The sequence below is a fragment of the Macaca mulatta genome, chromosome 2 (genome assembly GCF_049350105.2).
Source record: "Macaca mulatta isolate MMU2019108-1 chromosome 2, T2T-MMU8v2.0, whole genome shotgun sequence".
In the NCBI taxonomy this organism is placed as follows: Eukaryota; Metazoa; Chordata; class Mammalia; order Primates; family Cercopithecidae; genus Macaca; species Macaca mulatta.
Window position 1 is genome coordinate 111,228,392 of NC_133407.1, and position 21,327 is coordinate 111,249,718.

Sequence of the window (21,327 nt, forward strand, 5' to 3'; positions counted from 1 at the left end):
GGGGGACAGGGGCTGCCTGTGGCCCCAAGTCTTGAGAGAGAAAGAAGGGGGTTAGAACCTCCTTCCTTCGCCAAGAGCGGGAAGCAGCTGTGCTGTTAACCAGCCCGGTCCCCTGGCACAGCTGCTCCTCTGGGTACCCACCACAGGAAGCCTGTCAACTGTCACTGTCCTTGTAGTTTTGGACAGTTAAGTGTCGAGTAGCCCTTTACCAGGCAGACTGGGGGAGAGTTCTGCAGGTAGCCGAGGCCGAGGGCTGTGCAGCACAGTGGTCCTTCCTGTATTCACATCCACAAGTTCATAGCCGAGGGGCTGAATGCTGAGGTCATGGAGATCATGTGCACACTGCATTTCATTCCCTTGATGCAAGGGGGTGAGCTGAGGGCAGGAGGATCAGGGAGGTAGATGCAAACCGAGACACAGAAGCATGGAGCCTGTGTGATGGGACATCAGGCAGCTTTATTTACTCTTAAAACTGTTACAACAGAATCACAGACTGACACAGGTAATGGCTGAGCCATAAGCAAATCGGGAAGTACAGAACTGTCCCACCCCAAATGGCTGTGGAGTACACATCACACAGGGCCTCTGGTCCTGGCCTTCTCAGGTGCTCTGGTGTGCAGGATCCTTCGAGGGAACTCTGACCACTCCTATTGTCTTACCTAGAGAGCATGCCACTTGGGCCACCTCCCCCCAACCCTTGGCCAAAGGAGCGAAAGGACCTGGAACCTGTCGTCAACCTCAGCATCCTCATGACCCTGGGACAGACGCAGCAGAGGCAGCAGGTACTCTGGGCCTGTGCTGTTGCCCCTGTGGTGTCTCCTGACTACCCAACCCTCACTGTTTCCTTCTCACTTTCATCCCAGCAGGCCCTTCCTCCTGCTGACGAAACACTGGCTCCCTCATGTTCTGGGCACAGCGGAAGTGTTCTGCACATGGTCTCTATGGAGGAAAGCTAGTCCTCCCGGCCCAGGCAGCACTTCCTCCGTGAGGCCCTGCAGTTTCCTGGTGTGTGCCTGGGGAGCTAGAGACATGGTGCCAAACCTCCGTAAGGCACTGCTACCTCAGAAATGGGGAGGAGCTGTCAGGCCCAGGACTGCCTCCCTGCACATGGAGAGCAAATCTAAACCTAAGCCAAGACCCCTACCTTCTCCAGCTCCAAGGGATGCCAGGACCAGAGAAGGGCAGAGGTCAGGAGGGGCCTGAGGAGGCCAAGTCTGGGGCAGCCTCAGAGGCAAATCTACACTGTAGCCAGTCCCCTCCAGAGAAGCCCTTGGAATCTTCCAGGCCATTTCACTACAAACTTATGTTTGAATCCTTTATTAGAAACCATGCAAACTTTAATACAAAAAATACAAGTGCAATAAGAATCTTTGTGTCAATACAGTTCCCAGGATTTCTCCTCACTGCAGCCATCCCAAGGCCTAGCTGGGATGCCCTCTGTGGGCCTTGCCTCTCCTCCCTCCCCTCTCCAGTCAGGGCATAGGGGAAGCAGATGGCCTTAGTCTCATGCCTTTTATTTTTAAATTTCCAGACCTGATTTCCCACTATCCGCATGAGGGTCCCCTGGACATGAGGGCTTGCATGTCCTAGGGTGCGGGTGCCGGCCTGAAGGAATTCCATCTCCTGGCCCTTTCTTGTTCTCCAGCCCTGGCTTTGTATCCTAGGGCTGACCACCAGATCCCAGGGAATGGGAAAGAGATGCCAAAACCAGCCTCTTGGTTAGAAAAGAAAAGCAGCATACACAACAACAAAATGGCAAAACCAACCAGTGCACGCTCCGAGAGCCCCTTGTGTGCCCGACCGGCTCACCAGCCACAGCCTCTGCACCCCTCTTCCCTGCTGTACCGCCTCCAGGGCCCTAAGCTGCCCACATCTTCCAGCGGGGGTGGCGTAAGGATCTCTCCGCCCTGTTCCCTCTAACACTTACTGAGGACTTTCATATAGACATGGCTTCAACCTGCAGAACTATTTCGCCAGTTTTTAGGTTATTAGAAAAAAAATAAAAGGACAAAACAAGAAAAATGTGACAGCAGCTAGGCGGGTATGTTAAGCATGGGAACAGGCAGCACTGACCCCCAACTTAGGGCAGGGCAGCAAGAAGGGCCAGACACCACCTGCATGTGGGGGGGGGGGCATTCGTGGCGCCAAAGGGAGAGGCAGTGGCTTAAGCGCCACAGTCAGCGTCCTGTCACCACTCAAACTCCACCTCCACTCTTCCCTCCAGGTAGATCCAGGAAGGAGGGAGGGCATGTCAGTTTCTTTTGGGTTTGGACCAAAGAACCAAACAAAGATGACGGTGGAATCTAGTTCTCCTCTCCTAGATCCCAACTTAGCCTCAGCCACCCCAACCCCCTCCCAACCTCCTCTATGGAGCAGTGGCGCAGTGATGGGGCAAGACGAAAGCAGGGAGCTGGGCCTGGGCTGGAGCGTGAGAGGAGGTGTGGGGTGGGGCTGCTGCTGCGAAGCAGGAGGGAAGGCGAGCCTAGCGGGCTGCCCGGCGCCCAAGCGCTCACTGGTCTAGTGGACAGTCCGGGAAAGGGGGCCAAGGACCCGGGAGCCCGAGTTGGGGCCGCCAGGGAAATGTGGGGGGCGGGAGACAATGTCGGCCCCGTGGTCGGTGCGGGCCCTGGCGTTTGCCCGGAACGTCAGCCTGTAGGTCTCAATCTGCAGTGACATGGGAGGAGGGAAGGGAGAGGGGAACAGGGGAGACAAGAGGGGAACACGGGGGAGACGGAAGACGAGACCAGAATGTCATCATTAGATGCCTGGAAAATAAAAGGTTACTTCGTTAAAATTTAGGCCACACTCTAGTCAAAAACAAAGGAGTTTCAATTTGCGGCCAGTGGCAGGGTCCCTGGCTGGCCCTTAGGCCGAGCCCAGCCACTTACTTGTCTCCTGGATCTGGCTGTCCAAGGTCTGGGCCTCCCTTTGGTCACCACTCCCTGACAGGGTGGGGTGGCCATTGAGGCCACTGGCTGAAGTGGGGGCGCCAGCTTCAGGCGCTGCCTCAGAGATGGCCGGCTCCTCCCCAGCAGGGGGGCCCGGACACAGAGGAGCCTCGCTGCCACCGCCCTCAGTCTACAATGAAACAGTCGGGGAGACAGTGCAGGGTCAGTCGGGAGGGGAGTGGGATGGGTGATGGTGGTGGGTTTCACACACAGCCCCCACCCGTGCTGTCCCGGCACCCATTGGCTTAAGGCACAGTCGCTTGGAGAATCCCAGGCAGGTGCCCTGACCCCACCCACCCCACCTCACCTGGGAGACCGACTCCCGAGGGTCAGGAGCAGCTGGGCTAGTGACACTCTCAGAGCCCCTCTATGGCATGTGAGGCTCTGATGAAGCCTCTCTGAGGGCAGAGGTGCCAGGCCTCAGGCTGGTACCAAATTAGCCATGACAACAGTAAGCAACAAGCCTGAAGGGCAGCCCCCCAAAGGGTGCAGCCCATCCTCCCAAACCCTCCCTGGACCCAGGCCACCCCCTGCACACAGAGTGGGGTCGTCAGTAGCTCCCGGGCAGCCCTGCCTGCACATCTGTCTGGTCAGGAACGCAGGCACTGAGGCTTTGTCTGTGGACCAGGCACCTTTCTGGGACCAGGGGTCCACGGGAGGCAGAAAGGAGGTGTCCAAGGAGGTATAAGATCTCCCAGGGAGACTGTGGAGGCCCGGAGGGCTTCATAGGAGAAGGACATTTGGGGGACATGGAACACTCAGTGTGAGGAAGGCAGAGAAGAGAGAACAGCTGCGAGAGGTCACTGGGGAGCTGGAAAGCCTGTGTCGCCAAATACCCAAAAAGTGACAAGGCAGAAGTGGTTTCTAATCGGCATAGTGAGAGAAATAGGCCTCAACTAAAAATCCTAATTCCAGAACTAATAAAGAAACGGATATAATATGAATAAGGAAAAGCACACAAGGCTTGGGGTCAGAAAAGCCCAGATGTGAATCCTTGTCCACACTCACTCACTGTGTCCTTGGACAAGAGACTAAAGTCAAGTTAACACCCCACTGAGATGGGTGCGAGAACGGCATCCTCACAAGGTGTGGGGGGCACGAACTGAGAGCCTGTGGCAGCAAGGACCCCCCAGATAATGGGTATGAGGTAGTATATTGTTGTAGTTTGGATTTGCCTTTCCTTGATGATTCATGAAAAAATGGTTAAGAATGGAACTGTTTAGATCTTTCTAAATAGAACACATTCTAAACTGGATCACACTCTTCACTGAGAGGGAAAGGGAGTTTTTTTTTTCTTTTTGGAGACAGAATTCATGGAAGCTGATCAAGGCTTCAGTCAGAGCATCAGGAGAGGATGGGACAGGGGACAGGCTGGGCACTGGCTGGCACTGGGGAGCAGAGGCGGAAGGGAAGGCCCAGGGCAGCGGTTCCCGGCCCCTCTCCCCAGCGCACCTGAACCCGAGCAGCAGCAGCCTTCCTTGTGCTCGGGGCCTACAAGATGCCCCTCATGGGCCCCCCACCTGCCGATGACATGGAACAAAGGACAGACAGCATCTTGGCACACAAAAGGTCTCACAGTACTGTGGAAGGAGGAAGGGAGGAAAGAGGAGAGAGGGAAGGGAGAAGAGGCCCAGCCAGTCGCCAGGATGTGAAGCTCTGCCACTTGAGCTCTGTCCCAGAGCCCTGCACAGGGAGGCCCCAGGCAGGCCCTGCAGAGGCAGGCCCCAGGCAGCCTGCTGTCGCTGGCAGCCAAGAATGTGCTGTCCTGCCTCCCAGCCCAGGAGCGGAGCCTGACATGGGGTGGGAACCCACATTCCCCTCTTGTGTGACAGCTGGAGAGAACTGTGTGGTGCAGAACCCCCGCTCGCCTGGTGGTGGTCTGTGTCCCAGCCCGTGGCCTTCTAAAATGCCTGGATGGGCTCAGTTAGGAAGGCCATGGCTCTCAGGAGCAAGGTTCTGCCTCCAGCTGACAGGTGAGGGGTGGCTGGGCTGGGGCCTCTTCACTTCTGCCTCAGTCAGGACTGATGATACACGATGGGAAAACAGCAATGGTGTGGGTGAAGACATGACTCCTGAAGAGACTGAGGGGCGGTGACAGGTGCCTACCTGTGAGGACCCTGACCCTAGCTGCATAGTCCCCACCCCTCCCCAGCTGTGCCTCCCCAGTGACCCACTCGCTACCTTCACGGCACCTCCTGCAGGTAGGTGGCCCACATTATCAAGGGATCCCACCTTGGCCTGGGCCTTCTCCTTGAAGTTCAGTTTCTGACTTTCAATCTTGACATCTCCTCCACCTGGAACCACAAAGGAATTGGTCACCTAGGGTGGCAGAGGAATATCCCTGCAGGCAAAACCAGGACTGGTGATATGCCCAATCTAGAAATGAGAAAGATGTGACCTGCTTCTGGGTGGCAAACGAAGAACAGTGAACACGTTTGTCTAAAGAGGGCTTCTCTTATCACAGTGAGGCGGAGACAATCTCTCCGTCCAGCCAGTGGGAGTATCTCCAAGAGAAGGAACGCCATCCCTTCCACCACCCCACGCCACAGCCACCGAGCTGCAGGCCAGGCTTGGGCAGGCCTGGGGCTCCGAGCACAGCCTCCGGGACGAAGCCTCTGCTTCTCTACTTGGTATGGGAATGCCCTCCCGCTAACTGGGCCATGCAGTGCTTCTCAGGCACAGCCTCACTGAATTCTCATGAATGCCCTGTCATCACGGCCACGGTCCCTGCTTCACAGCTGGTAAAACATGCTGCAAAAGAGAAGGGACTCACCCAGAGTTACCACCAAACTGGTGATTGACAGGGACAGGTTGTGAAAATTGTCTGAGCCCCTAACCGTATCACACTGTAGCAAAAAGAAGGAATGATAAAAAGGAGAGTGGCCCCGAGGCTGTGTGCTGAGAAAGGAAAGACATGGACCAAGGCAGGCCCGCGGGATCGAGTGACCTCAGGCTAGGACGGGGAGGGAAGGTGGTCTGAACTCAAGCCCAGAGTTCAGAGCTCACTGGCCAGAGTGTGCCCATGAGACCTAGGGGAGGGGTGCGGGATGAGCTGCCGTCAATGAGTACCCAGCCCCTCCTGAGCCCAGCAGCGTGGCTCCCCTTGGGCCCCTTCTCCTATTCTTCCTTCTCCTCTCAGCTCACATGGCAGACCTCCATGCACAGCTTCTGGCCAAGGTCTCCCGGTGTCCCATACTGGGAAACTTAGCCCTGGCAAAATCTAGACCCTAAGTGACTCAGTGCCATTAGAGAAGGAAGTATCTCATAGGAGTAGATTTCCCAGATAAAAGGGGGAAAAAATGTTTAAGAATGGAATTGTTTAGATCTTTCTAAATAGAACACATTCTAAACTGGATCACACTCTTCACTGAGAGGGAAAGGGAGTTTTTTTTTTTTCTTTTTGGAGACAGAATTTCGCTCTGTTGCTCAGGCTGGAGTGCAGTGCCACACTCTTGGCTCACTGCAGTCTCCGCCTCCCAGGTTCAAGCAATTCTCCACAGGCATTCACCACCACACCTGGCTAATTTTTGTATTTTTAGTAGAGACAGGGTTTTGCCATGTTGGCCAGGCTGGTCTCAAACTCCTGATCTCAAGTGATCTGCCTGCCTCGGCCCCCCAAAGTGCTGGGATTACAGGCATGAGAGACTGCGCCCGCCCTGAGGGAAGAGAATTTTGCCTTCACCTTAACTGGCCTGGCCTGTGGTGGCTAGCCTTCTGGGATACCAGGTTAGCCAGCCAGTGTGTCTGCTGCTGCAGCAATCCTACCCACAAATCTGCTGTAGACCCAGGAACTAGGACACAAGGCTGCAAGGATACTAGCCAAGGCAAGAGCCCAGCCTCTGCACAGTGACTTCCACAGGGCTGCTGGGCCAACCATGTTGCTGGAAGGAAACTGCATTAGTGCAAGTTGCTGAACGCCTCCCATTCTCCTGCCAGGGCTAGTGGCTGATGCTTCACTGGTTGGGAGCATCCTTTGCTTCTGAACCTGACAGGTGGGACCTGAACACTGCTCTCTATACAGCTCCTTCAGCAGTAGCTCCTGTAATCCTCGTTTAAGGCAACCCAGGTTCTCAGCTCAGAGTGCACCGCTTCCCCAGGCCTAGCTCAATAGTGCCACGCACACAGTGGGTACTCAAGAGAATGCCTGTGCGGATGGCTGTCGTAAGAAACTGATCCTCCTCCACTGAGAGGTTAGCACCTGAACTCCCGCTCCCTGACAGAACGAGGACTGTATTGTTTCCACCGCTGTGTCCTGGGTAGTCTTCATGGGACGCTAAAGGCACAGAGATGAAACCCTTGCCAGCCAGCGGGCTGCCCAGCTGGCCCATGGCAGGACTACATACCCTGGGAGTCCCAGTGGGCAAGGGAGGCACCACTCACCAGGCTTGTGCTTGATGTTAGCCTTAGACCCACACTTGGAGGAGACCTTAGAGATATCCACTTTCTTGTTCTGAATCTGAACCTGAGGAGAAGGACACAAAAGACTCATTCAGAGAGAGGGTGTATTATCAGAGCCAACCCCATGCTACCTTTTAAATCTTCTCCATGTTCAGGGTTTCTCACTCCCTCTGTAAGCTGCTGTCTCAGTCTGTTCAAAGACAGGGTCATCTCCCTAAATACTTACAAGAGCCCTTGACCCACCCTGGCCCTGCTCTTCACTTCTTTTCTTTTTTTGTTTTAGATAGAGTCTCGCTCTGTTGCCCAGGCTGGAGTACAGTGGTACGATCTCAGCTTGCTGTAACCTCCGCCTCCTGGGGTCAAGCAATTCTCCTGCCTCAGCCTCCCGAGTAGCTGGGATTACAGGCGTGCACCAATACACCTGGCTAATTTTTTGTATTTTTAGTAAAGACAGGGTTTCACCACGTTGGCCAGGCTGGTGAACTCCTGACCTCAGGGGATCCACCCACCTCGGCTTCCCAGAGTGCTGGGATTACAGGCGTAAGCCACCGTGTCTGGCCTTCACTTTTTTTTTTTTTTTTGAGACGGAGTTTCACTCTTGTTGCCCAGGCTAGCACGATCTTGGCTCACCCCAGCCTCCATCTCCTGGGTTCAAGTGATTCTCCTGCCTTAGCCTCTGGAGTAGCTGGGATTATAGGCATGCACCACCACGCCCGGTTAATTTTGTATTTTTAATAGAGATGGGGTTTCTCCATGTTGGTCAGGCTGGTCTCGAACTCCTGACCTCAGGTGATTCGCCTGCCTCAGGCTCCCAAAGTGCTGGAATTACAGGCGTGGGCCACTGTGCCCGGCCACCAGCCTTCACTTCTAACCCCACCTCCAGCCAGACCAAACCACTATTTCCACACCCCACAGGCTTTTTCTGTGCAGACCCTGTCCATGCATGCTCCAGACAGCTCTTCTGTCATTTCACCAGGTCCAAACACCAGCATCAAGGCTCCATTGAAATATCCCCTTTGTTCCATCTCAAAACCTTACCCATCAACTCCTCGCCCAGAGAAACCTGGAATAACATACTTACTTCCAGTCCTTTTCAATGCATTTTCCCCTTGGCGGGGGAGGGGGTGGTGTGCGTGTGTGTGTTTGTGTGTGTAATCATAGTATTCCTGCTTAAACCATGTTATAACAATTTTCCCAGCCAGGTGCAGTGGGTCACACCTGTAATCCCAGCACTTTGGGAGGCTGAGGCAGGCAGATCACCTGTGGCTAGGAGTTTGAGACCAGCCTGGCCAGCATAGTGAATCTCTCTCTCTACTAAAAATACAAAAATTTGCATTTAAAGGTGGTGCATCTTGGCCGGGCGCGGTGGCTCAAGCCTGTAATCCCAGCACTTTGGGAGGCCGAGGCGGGTGGATCACGAGGTCAAGAGATCGAGACTATCCTGGCTAACATGGTGAAACCCTGTCTCTACTAAAAATACAAAAAAAATTAGCCAGGCGTGGTGGTGGGCACCTGTAGTCCCAGTTACTGGGGAGGCTGAGGCAGGAGAATGGCGTGAACTTGGGAGGCAGAACTTGCAGTGAGCCAAGATTGCACCACTGCACTCCAGCCTGGGCAACAGAGTGAGACTCTGCCTCAAAAAAAAAAAAAAAAAAAAAAAAAAAAAAAAGGTGATGCATCTTTAGGTCTATAGCCATGCATGCCCACTGGGTTGCTGGATGGGGATTCCAGCATTCCTATGAGTGGCCCCACTATCCTTCGGTAGGAGAGCCTGACTTTCCAACACATCAATTCCAAGCAGTGTTACACTGTTCTGGTGGGTTTCGCCACAATCTACTAAATGGTGAGCTACCTTTTTGAGCCCTGTTTTCCTTTCTTTGGTGTCAGGAAATACGGTCTTCACCATGTTCCCAGAGGACAGATATAATGCCACCTGTATTTTTGTATTTGCACCCACAGCCCAAGACCTGGCACAGAATAACAACTACCTACAATCCCCAGCTTGCCAGAGCCATTCTCAGTCTTGCCTCTAAAACTCAGCTCATGCCTAACCCAAAAAACCCACTGTGTTTTCTTCCCCATCCTTCAATGCCCAGCTCAAAGAGTGCCTTCCATACGGCCTCACATGGCTCTCGCTTCAATCCGTCTCTTTCTCATATCATCTCTTGAAGGGACACCACCAGGAACTATACCATAATTGCTTCACATGTTTGATAATTACATACAGAGTAGTTACTACAGTGAAAACACACAGCCTCTACTTTGTCTCATCTTTTCAAAAAGTCTGCAATTTTCCATAGACAGAAACTTGTTTCTTTTCTCCTCAATCTATAGTTCATTATACAGATATTTATAGGTATCTCCAAAATGGAAGTTAGGATATAGCACAGATACCTCCTCCTAAGTATGTGCTGACAGCAAATGGAGTCCTGCAGCTACAGAGTTGGTGGTCACACCATTGTGCTTTATCTGGGTTTAAAACAAGGTATCTTGTTATTTGTTAGGGGAAGAAATGGCCAATTCAAGAAGAGGGGGCCATGAAGGCCTCATCCAAACATCTCCCTATCCTTATCCCTCATAAGAGAGGGCATAGAGAAGGGTACTTTTATCAGCCAAAGATCTGGTAGCTGCTTAAACCAACCTAACATGGGTCTTGAAGCAATGGTGACAAGCTCATCTTAGCTGTAACCACAACAGCACATGCAAGAAGTTAACAGAGTCACTCTTCAAGGCATGGGCCCTCACCAAGATGCAGAGTCACACATTTCTTTCTTGTTTTCTTTTGAGACAGGGTCTCACTCTGCCACCCAGGATGAAGTGCAGAGGCATGACCTCAGCTCACTGCAGCCTCAACCTCCCAGGCTCAAGTGATCCTCCCAGACTCAAGTCCCTCAAGTGGCTGAGACTGCAGGTGCACACCACCATGCCCAGCTAATTTTTGCATTTTTTTGTAGAGACGGGGTTTTTGTAGAGACTATAGTCACCAGGCTGGAGTGCAATGGCATGATTTCAGTGCACTGCAACCTCCCACTCCTTGGTTCAAGTGATTCTCCTGCCTTAGCCTCCCGAGTAGCTGGGATTATGGCACGCGTCACCACGCCCAGCTTTTTGTATTTTTAGTAGAGCCAGGGTTTCACCATGTTGGCCAGGATGGTCTAGAACTCCTGACTTTGTGATCCACCTGCCTCAGCCTCCCCAAGTGCTGGGATTACAGGTGTGAGCCACCACGCCCGGCCGAGACTCTGTCTTTAAAACAATAACAACAACCCAAAAGTTAGCTGGGCATGCTGGTGCACGCCTGTAATCCTGGCTACTCAGGAGGCCGAGGCAGGAGAATCAATTGAACCCAGGAGGCAGAGGTTGCAGTGAGCCGAGATCACGCCACTGCACTCCAGCCTGGGCCACGGAGCGAGACTTTGTGTCAAAAAAAAAAAAAAATAAATAAATAAAAATAAAGGCCAGTGGCTCATGCCTGTAATCCCAGCACTTTGGGAGGCCGAGGCAAGCGGTTCATGAGGTCAGGAGATCGAGACCATCCTGGCTAACATGGTGAAACCCCGTCTCTACTAAAAATACAAAAAATTATCTGGCCGTGGTGGCAGGCGCCTGTAGTCCCAGCTACTCAGTAGGCTGAGGCAGGAGAATGGTGTGAACTCGGGAGGCGGAGGTTGCAGTGAGCCGAGATCGTGCCACTGCACTCCAGGCTGGGTGACAGAGTGAGACTCCGTCTCAAAAAGCAAACAAACAAACAAACAAACAAACAAAAAACCTAGGTAGCCCACACCATGAAACAGACGTAGCTTCTGACATAAGAGTCCTATGTTAGGAATACATCCTAGAGAAATAACTTGAAATGCTAAAGCTATTTATACAAAAATATGATTTAAAATGTGTTACAGCTTCACGCCTGAGCGACAGAGTGAGACTATGTCTCAAAAAAAAAAAAAAAAAAAAAAAAAGGAGTGGAGACTTGTAGAGTAAAAACAACTTAAGATTAAAAGAGTTGAAGCCTGTATTATAATACATAACTTATTAGTGATATTTTAAATATATGGATCAATATATGCATTTTTTTTTTTTTTTTTGAGAAAGAGTCTTGCTCTGTCACCCAGGCTGGAGTGCAATGGCACAATCTCAGCTCACTGCAAGCTCTGCCTCCCGGATTCAAGCGATTCTTCTGCCTCAGCCTCCTGAGTAGCTGGGACTACAGGCACGTGCCACCACGCCCAGATAATTTTTTGTATTTTTAGTAGAGATGGGGTTTCATGTTGTTAGCCAGGATGGTCTCGATCTCCTGACCTCATGATCCGCCTGCCTTGGCCTCCCAAAGTGCTGGGATTATAAGCGTGAGCCACCGCGCCCGGCTACATGCTAAAGTATTAACAAATAAATAATATATACAGGGCTGGCTTCAAAATACTTGGGATAGGCATATATAGATAAACCAAGACTGCTCATGTAGATAGTAAATGAGGTACCCTGTAAAAAAATAGTAAAATGAACAAAAGGTTCATTTTACTATTTTTTCCTACTTTCTACTTTCAAACGTGTGTGTTTGAAAATTCCCACAATAAAAAGTTGGGTTTTTTTGGTTTTTGTTTTTTGAGATGGAGTTTCGCTCTTGTTGCCCAGGCTGGAGTGCAATGGCACAATCTCGGCTCATTGCAACCTCCGCCTCCCAGGATCAAGCGATTCTCCTGCTTCAACCTCCAGAGTAGCTGGGATTACAGGCATGCACCACCAGGCCTGGCTAATTTTATATTTTTAATAGAGACAGGGTTTCTCCATGTTGGTCAGGCTGGTCTCGAACTCCCGACCTCAGGCGATCCGCCTGCCTTGGCTTCCCAAAGTGCTGGGATTATAGGCGTGAGCCGCTGTGCCTGGCCCAGTAAAAAGTTTTAAAAAGCTTAACTGAGCCTCACTCACTTAATAAAGCCCACCACCTCTAGGTTACAGTTCTCCCTCCTTAGGTGGCTACGTGGAGGAGTCTACAATCTGCTTCCAAACATTTCCCCCACACCACCCTGCCTCCACTGTATGCTTCAGCCTCAGGGAACCATGTGCGGCATCTCCTTCATGGGCTGGCCCAAGTGTCCCCTCCTCGGGGACCGCAGAAACCACGCTGGCTCTCTGTGGTCCTAGGAGCAATCACGGCATCACACACCTAACTCTGCTTGTGCTTACACAGGCTGCCTGCTGCTCTGTGAGAGCCTGCAGGCACACTTCAGGTAACCAAAACATGCTGTGGAAGTCAGCTGCCAGCACGTCTCAGCACCCACTACACATGCACAGCCCCTTGCAAGGGTGAAATGGAACCAAAACGGACACAAAATCTTAACTGGGACTAGCCACAGAAGAAGCCACTACATTGGCATTGGCTCATCACTCCCCTCTCTCCACTCCACTGGTGTCCTCCTGGCTCTCATCAAGGGGTATGTCTGTGTGTCTGTCAGGGGCATTTTTGGAGCATTAACTAGGATCCTGTTTTGAGCTTCTCATCCTGGTGGTAACTGCGGTATTTCTTTGTGTATGTGTGTGGGTGAGGAGTGTGTAATGCTGTTCTGTCTGCACAGCAGGTCCTTCCCCCGCCCCTTTTTTTTCAGACAGTGTCTCTGTCACCCAGGCTGAAGTTCGGTGGTGCCATCATGGCTCACTGCAGTCTCAACTACCCAGGCTCAAGCAATCCTCCCGTCTCAACCTTCTGAGAAGCTGGAACCACAGGCACATGCCACCTAATGCCGCCAGGCACATGTCTGGCTAATTTAAAATTGCTCTGAAACCCAGGCTGGTTTTGAAGAAATACTCCTGCCTAGGCCTCCCAGGGCCACTGCACCTGGCCTTATTTTAAAAGATTGTTTTTGGGACTGGGCACAGTGGCTCTTACTATAATCCCAGCACTTTGGGAGGCCAAGGTGGGTGTATCACTTGAGGTCAGGAGTTCGAGACCAGCCTGCCCAACATAGCAAAACCCCATCTCTACCAAAATTACAAAAATTAGGCCGGGTGTGGTGGCTCATGCCTGTAATCCCAGCACTTTGGGAGGCCGAGGCGGGCGGATCATGAGGTCAGGAGATCGAGACCATCCTGGCTAACACAGTGAAACCCTGTCTTTACTAAAAAATATAAAAAATTAGTCGGGCATTGTGGCGGGCGCCTGTAGTCTCAGCTACTTGAGAGGCTGAAGCAGGAGAATAGCGTGAACCTAGGAGGCGGAGCTTGCAGTGAGCTGAGATCCGGCCACTGCATTCCAGCCTTGGCGACAGATCAAGACTCCATCTTAAAATAAAATAAAATAAAATAAAATAAATACAATACAATACAATACAAAAATTAGCCGGGCATGGTGGCAGGCGCCTGTAATCCCGGCTACTTGGGAGGCTGAGGAAGGAGAATCACTTGAACCTGGGAGGCGAAGGTTGCAGTGAGCCGAGATTACACCACTGCACTCCAGGCTGGTGACAGAGCAAGACTTTTCTTTGTAGAGATGGGGGTCTCACTATGGTGCCCAGCCTGGGGCCCATCATTTTAAACTGCACATTTCCTTGTGGTGGCTCTAGGGAAGGACTGATGGAGGCTACGGAAGGAAACAAAGCACCTGGGTTCAGCTGTGGCCAGCTGCTGTTTACCCTCATCTCCCCACCAGGAAAGACTGCTCACAGCAGTCTCCTAATGCTCTCTGTTTGAGGAAGCCTCCTAAAGTGAAAAGGCTTTAAAAATACATTCACCCTCAGAAAAAACAAAACAAAACAAAACAAACAAACCCTACACATGTGAGATCATGTGTAGGCAGTGTGGAACCATCACAGCAGGTGATACATTAATGGTGACTATTTTCAGAGCTCTTATATGCACCACACAACACACACAAATGCATTTCTATGTCTCACCTACACAAGTGACCCGGTTGCCTCAGAACCCCTGTTCACCTTCTGTTTTAATCCAGGACAAAGCCAGGCTCAGCGGCTGCCTGGGCCCCTCGTGGGCTGGATCTTTGTCACCTCACTTTAGCTGACTCTATTCCAGGTTGACTAACATCTGGTCAAGCAACTCCACCCGAGTGTAAAGGATGCCATTTCTACCCAGTCCAGGAAGAGGCAGTGGTGAGAAGCTGACCAGGAAGGAGGGGCAGGAAGGAGAGTTGTGTGGGGCAAGAATGAAAGCTCCTGGCCGCATTCCTCATGACAGAACTGCTGGGGGTGTCTGTAGGCCATGGGCAGAATGCCATGATCACCAAGGAGGAGGCAGGAGTGTTAACAGAGTCTAAAAATGAAAAGGGTAAGTGGAGCAGGACCTAGTCCAGTTCAGGACAGCAAGGAGAAAGAACCGAATGAACTCAAAAGAAATGGAGGCAAGACAGGCTGTCCCACTTGGTCTGGAAGAGAGCGGTGAGGGCAGGCGCTGTGCATGGCAGCCTCTGGTGCCTCTGGTACAACTCCACAGAGTACCACTCGCCTGGGCACTGTCACAGTGACAAGCAGAAAGCACACAGGGTGTTCTTCACACACTCAAAGACAGTAAGACTTTGCCCTATCTCTCCCTAGACCAGAACCTTCCTGTGAGCTGGGATCACTTGTGTCCCCAATACCCATCATAGAGCTGGCACACAATGGCAGCAAGACAAAAAGAAGGATGTTTGGGGGGAAGAGGAAAGAGGACAAAAAGATAAGGAGGAAAAGTCTGGGCGCAGTGGCTCATGCCTGTAACACAGTACTTTGGGAGGCCGAGGCAGGCAGATCATGAGGTCAGGAGTTCAAGGCCAGCCTGGCCAGCATGGTGAAACCCTGTCACTACTAAAATACAAAAATTAGCTGGGCATGGTGGCGCATGCCTGTAGTCCCAGTTACTCGGGAGGCTGAGGCAGGAGAATCGCTTGACCCTGGTAGGTGGAGGTTGCAGTGAGCCGAGATCACACCACTGCATGCCAGCCTGGGCAACAGTGAGACTCTGTCTCAAAAAATAACAACAACAAAAATGGGAAAAGGGACTAAAAAAGGAGGGGAAGAAAAAGGAGGAAGGGATTAGAAAAGGGGAAAAAAAAAAGGGAAAGCAGAAAGGGAAATGGGAGGGCTGGGCACAGTGGCTCATGCCTGTAATCCCAGAACTTTGGGAGGTTGAAGCGGGCGGATCATGAGGTCAGGAGTTCAAGACCAGCCTGGCCAACAAAGTGAAATGCCATCTCTACTAAAAATACAAAAATTATCTGGGCATGGTGGTGCATACCTATAGTCCCAGCTACTCAGGAGGCTGAGGCAGGAGAATCGCTTGAACCCGGGAGGTGGTGGTTGCAGTGAGCCGAGATTGCACCACTGCCTCTAGCTTGGGCAACAGAGTGAGACTTTGTCTCAAAAAAAAAAAAAAAGAAAAAGAAAAAGAGGAGAAAGTAGGGAGAGAAAATAAAGTAGGGGAAAAACCAGAGAGCTGGAGAGCAACAAAGATGAAGAAAAACGCGGGGAAGGGATAGGAAGAAAATGATTAATTCTTATTTTATAATAACAAGGATTCAAAGATGAGCTCTGGAAAGATGTAGACATCTGTCTCAGAGCAATTACTCCCACGGTAATTCAAGGGCATGCAGACAAACATATGCATCCCAGGAATGGACTCCAGACAGGCAACAGGTCTGCTGCTGACCACTGTGCTCAGACCCAGGCTCTGACATAGCTGGAGAAAAATCCAAAGCCTCCCACCCACATGGGTAAAAAGATACTGAGTGGATATCACCATGCTGGTGTTCAGGGGCTCGCCAGAAACACCCTGTCTAACATGGGAGCATGAAGGTCCCCTCAGTTTGCTAGTCTGCTTCTTAGAGAATGCCACAGCTCAGGTCACTGGGATTCTATCCACATGGGCACCTGGCTCTCTCCCCAGTATACCCCACAGTGGGCTATGTCTCAGATGCCAGCTAACCAGAGCTTATACTTACATTACCACCTCCAGGGACATGCTTAATATTGTCCTTGGAACCACACTTGGACTGAATATGGCTGTAGCTCACTTTTTTGGAGACTATCTGGACCTGGAGTGTTAGAAAACAGAAAAAACAACACAAAGGGAGAGGACTGGTTAGAATCGACACAGGGAAGGCAGTGAGTCCACACGTGATCACAATGACCAACAAAAAGTGTTGTTAAACCTCCACCCCCATCTTCTACAGAACATGTGGAAAAGCACAGGAAAAGAAATGTGAAACAGCAAGAAGGGGAGTGAAAAACGTGAACAGACAACACAACGACAGGAGCAGAGCTGCGCAGGCGGGGCATGTTGGTCATCACCGCTCCTTGGGGGTGGGGCTGTGGTTCACAAGGCCCAGGCAGCAGCCCAGCCTGATGCCCCACCAGGCACAGCCCTACCTCCTTGCCCTGCTCCCTCCTCAAGAGCTGGGCACAGTGTCCTTGGCTCTTCTCTGCAAGAGTCTTATCATGTGGACCTGTTCTCACCCAAAGAGGGTGCTTCCCTTAAATCTGGGCCCTGGAATGGCTGCAGCCAGACCCACTCTCAGAAGCAAAGGCTGCTCTGAGAAGCACTGGGCAGCTGGCAACAAGGGCACGGATGATACTAACAGGAAGGAGGGGACGGTGCTCAGATGTGAATACAAATGGATACAGAATCTCCACTACCAGGGGAGTGGCTGCAGCCTCCACACTTAGCCCATTTGTCTCAGGGCTCGAGAAGGCACAGTATTTTTGACTCAAGGGTAAAATACCTTCTTGAATCCTCCATATGCCTAATCCTCTGCCCTGTGAGATGCCCATGTGGAAACAACAGGCTCTCAGCAGGGGAGCAATAACACCCAATCCTGGGGGCACAACCACACTGTATAGTACGGGAATGGCTTCCCCTGGAACTGAGAAACACCAAGGCCCTGGCTCTAAGAGTCTGGAACAAAGAATCCCAGGACCTTCTCAAGAAGGAATAGTTGCCAACTTCCTTTCTTTGCAAATGATGCAGGCCCTAGGCTGAAGAGCTCTCCACAGAGTACAGAAATCCTGAGAAACTCCAACCCATATACCTCATTGTACCTACTCATTTCTAGCCTTTTTCACAACTTTGATGGTAAACAAGTGGTTAGCAAACTACTTAATGAGCCTTGGTCTGAACCTAGGACCTCTAGTAGTCACCTAGAAGCCACAGTGCAGCTTTCTTCACTCAGCCCTAGGCTGAGACTTCATGCTGGTCCCTAAGGGCTGGAGTGCGGGCTTCTCTGGCAGAGGCACACCTACCTGCTACAGTTAAGGAAGGTGTTGCAAGAACTCAGGAGGGGCCTGGTTTCCAGGTTTACAGAAGCAAGGGGAAAGAACCTGTGGTTTCAGCTTACCTCTGCCCTCCAGTTGATGCTGCATGCCTATACTAAGTGGGTTTCCATTGGGAATGAGCATCCTAACTTTCAGTTAAGAGGTGACCTGGGGAACCAGTACAAATGAAGTTATCTCCATACCCAGCAGCGTTATGAGAGGGATCTTTTAGTTCAAGGTAAAGCACAGGGGCTCCAGGGTTCCAGGTGGTGGAAATTACCCCTGCCATGTCTTCCTGATAACGAATGTAGGTGCACTGTATTTGCATCCATACCAGGTAGGTTTCACATCAAGGTCAGTGTGAAGGAAATGAACGAAAGTCTTTGGATCCATTTTATCCAGCCAAAAATTATATACATATATATATTCTCCAAAGGGCTAATGGGCTCCCAACTCCATTAACTTTCGAAGTTAATACAAAAAATTTTCTGATGGTTGAGTCATCAAGCACAGAGAAGGGAATATGGGGGAGAAGAAGTAGAAACTAGTTAAGGAAAGGGAAAAAGTGCAAGAGAGGGCAAGTGGCTCAGGCTGGAAGAAGTATTTTACCATCTTCACCTTCCAGAGGTGGGTCTAAGTAAAACTCACTTTCCCCGCAGGTTGTTTCTGTGCACTTGCAATTGGGCCGGCTGTTTTAGTGACTGCATTAGATTCAGGCTTTCGGGTTGTAGCAGCTGCCTCTGTTTTTTTCTCTACTTTGGCCTGGATGGAGATAAAGGGAGGGCAAATTTCAAACCAAGAGGATAAGAGCTCAAATGCCAAGAAGGGAAGAAGGCTGTAGGGGACTCAAATCCAGGTCAGGCCACCAGGCAAAAGCAGGTGGCCTTTGATCCTAGGCAAAACCACACATTTCCCAGGGTAGACCAAGTCAAAGATCCTTGAGTAGAGGGACACAAAAAAAGGAGCTGCAGGCCACAGTCTCGAGAAATGAGGAACAGGTCAAGATACTATTTAATGGAGAAAAGGCACAAAGGAAGGCTAAGACAACCAAATTAGTGATTCTGAGAGTGTGCTGGGGCATGATTTTCCAATTACAATACCCCCCACCCCGTGCCAAATGTTCTGATATGCCCCAAGCAGTTGCCACGGCCAGAGAAGTCAATACTGATAGAAAGTGTCACATTCTTCAGGTATGTTGGAGCGGAAAACAATTCACTAGATCAAGTCACTCAACTCCCCACCCAAGACCTCCTGTAACTTTCACACCATGAAACCATAAGAGCAAAGACAGGGGGAGGTAGGCCATCAGCAGCACAGCCCAGAGGCCTGCTGGGCACACCAGAGCCACTGTCGCTACCACAAGCAACTCTCAGGCTCTTCCCTAGGCTGATCTCAGCTTGCCATCGGTGTCTTCCAACAGCACCAGGATTCCACCTCATTTTTGTCCCTCCTGAATATCTTAACAGCTCCAGATTAAGCAATTTAAGTATTCTGCCCTGGATGGTGGTGGTGGTGGTGTAGAGCTAGTGAATAACCTAGGAGATGAGATGGTCACTACTCCAGGGACCCGAATGTTCTCAGATGGACTTTCATCACCACCTTTTCAGAGTTCCCATGGTTACCAACAGTTAAATAATTCTGGGATTGATGCAACCAGAAAATCATAACCACTGGAAAATCCTAAAAGTGAAGAAGCACTGTGATCTTTCTCCATCACTATATGCAGTGCAGTCCTGTTGTTTAGGAAGGCCAGAGGCTCACAGCACGACTCATCCTGGCCACAAGAGGGCACCCTAGTCCTCTTTCAGATAGATGCCACTCAAGTGATGGGTTGTGGAAGTAAGAGGTGTTCTACCTTCTGCCTATCCTGACATTCTCTGTGCAGCCTAAGAACCATGAAAAACTAGGCTCATGTCAAGCATCTCTCATACTTGCAGAGTCTCTGAGGCCTCCTCTGTTTCTTCTATAAAATAATCCTTTTACATCCAAGCAAAAATGTAAACCAAGACCCCAACATCTAGAATAGGAACCTTTCTTATTGAGACAGGAAGAGAAAGCCCAGAGCTGAGCCCACCCCGCCCTCCCTGCTGCTGGGGTGCAAAGCCCACTACAGAGCCCAGGCTGAAATACCCTGACGCTGAGTCCAGTGTCCTAACTGCCTGTTGCTTTGGTGGGCCTGCGAACAGTGGGTGGAGATGGAGGGGAGGATGCAGGGGCCAGCATGACAGGACCCCGGGTTCCCTGGACCCACCCGGCCTCCTCCAGGCTGATGCTTGATGTTTTCTGTGGAGCCAACCTTGGAGCGGACATTCTTCAGATCAGGAGCAGAAGCATTGGTGGCCAGGCGGCTGAGCCTGGGGGTGGTGGAGCTGGGCTTGGCCGAAGTGGGCTTCTTGTCTATGGAAGGAGTTGTGGAGGGCCGGGAGGGCATGGGTGTGGGTTTGACTCGGGTGGGAGCCACCCCTGCAGCGGGGGCTGTCCCACTGAGAGTGGTGGTTTTCTTCATGGAACTGGTGGAGGTGCTCTTTGGGCGACTCAAGTCAGCTGCAAAGGGAGTCAGAGATAAAACGGGTTCAGGGAGAGAGACAAAAAGGGAGACTTAAGCCACAGAGGAGGTGGGGGTTCAAGTTAGGGCTCTGCAAAATGGCAGAGGGGCTATTACCTGGTACAGACTTTGCAGTCATCTTCTTGACCTCTGCAGGTTTTCCCTCAGTCTTAATTGCTGTACAAAATATACTTATTAATATAACATTTAACAAACTGACCTGTTGGATAGTCCATCCAGTATTGAGATTCCTCATTATTTAACAATTACTGAATATCTACCTTGAGCCAGGGACTGTGTTAGTCCCTGGGAATGGAGTGGTAAACTAGATGGTCAGGCACTGTGTCTTATTCTTCTGTACCGCCCTGATAACGCCTTCTATGTGGCCTTAAAAGTAGGCTGTCAGCCGGGCGCAGTGGCTCACGCCTGTAATCCCAGCACTTTGGGAGGCTGAGGCGGGTGGATCACAAGGTCAGGAGATCAAGACCATCCTGGCTAACACGGTGAAACCCCGTCTCTACTGAAAATGCAAAAAATTAGCCGGGCGTGGCGGCGGGCACCTGTAGTCCCAGCTACTTGGGAGGCTGAGGCAGGAGAATGGCGTGAACCCGGGAGGCGGAGCTTGCAGTGAGCCAAGATCCTGCCACTGCACTCCAGCCTGGGCGACTGAGCGAGACTCCGTCTCAAAAAAAAAAAAAAAAAAAGTAGGCTGTCAATACATGCCTATGGACTTGAATAGCCCTCTTCTTATCATCATGTAAGCCCATGAGCACCAGGTGCTGTGGGTTACTAAGAAGGCAAGAGTAAATTCTACCTGGAAATTCATGAGCGGTACATTTTTCTGCCTTTACTCAAGATTTTTCTGAATACATACAACTGCTAAGCTCACACAGAGATCAAGGCTTATTAAGTACTAGCTGGGTGTGGTGGCTCATGCCTGTAATCCCAGCACTTTGGGAGGCTGAGGTGGGCGGATCACGAGGTCAGGAGATTGAGACCATCCTGGCTAACACGGTGAAACTCCGGCTCTACTAAAAATACAAAAAAAGCTGGGGGAGGTGGCGGGTGCCTGTAGTCCCAGCAACTCGGGAGGCTGAGGCAGGAGAATGGCGTAACCTGGGAGACGGAGATTGCAGTGAGCTGAGATTGCGCCACTGCACTCCAGCCTAGGTGATAGAACAAGCCTCTATCTTAAAAAAAAAAA

At 51.2% G+C, this 21,327-nt stretch overlaps 1 protein-coding gene and 2 long non-coding RNA genes across 52 annotated transcripts in view; 2 read left to right on the top strand and 1 right to left on the bottom strand.

Moving 5' to 3' along the window:
* Positions 1–436: 436 nt before the first annotated feature.
* MAP4 (microtubule associated protein 4) overlaps positions 437–21,327 on the bottom strand; it is a 231,975-nt gene continuing 211,084 nt past the window's right edge. For 3 of the 50 annotated variants that reach the window (XM_077992353.1, XM_077992354.1, XM_077992335.1), the window contains 8 exons: positions 20,241–20,300; positions 19,875–20,122; positions 18,227–18,340; positions 16,270–16,362; positions 7,329–7,410; positions 5,130–5,242; positions 2,889–3,078; positions 437–2,765 (listed from right to left, as the gene is read on the bottom strand). In XM_077992353.1, coding sequence (XP_077848479.1) covers positions 2,758–2,765; positions 2,889–3,078; positions 5,130–5,242; positions 7,329–7,410; positions 16,270–16,362; positions 18,227–18,340; positions 19,875–20,122; positions 20,241–20,300 — 908 coding nt within the window. In that variant the 3' untranslated portion in view covers positions 437–2,757. Of the gene's footprint in view, positions 2,766–2,888; positions 3,079–5,129; positions 5,243–7,328; positions 7,411–16,269; positions 16,363–18,226; positions 18,341–19,829; positions 20,123–20,240; positions 20,301–21,327 lie in introns of all 50 variants that reach the window. The other 47 variants (XM_077992345.1, XM_077992347.1, XM_077992334.1 and 44 more) reach the window with 23 other exon arrangements.
* LOC144339167 (uncharacterized) lies at positions 4,232–21,079 on the top strand. The gene is made up of 2 exons (XR_013413890.1): positions 4,232–6,497; positions 20,717–21,079. It is a non-coding gene; the product is annotated as an uncharacterized LOC144339167 (long non-coding RNA).
* On the top strand, positions 7,912–15,717 carry LOC144339141 (uncharacterized). The gene is made up of 2 exons (XR_013413862.1): positions 7,912–8,001; positions 13,769–15,717. It is a non-coding gene; the product is annotated as an uncharacterized LOC144339141 (long non-coding RNA).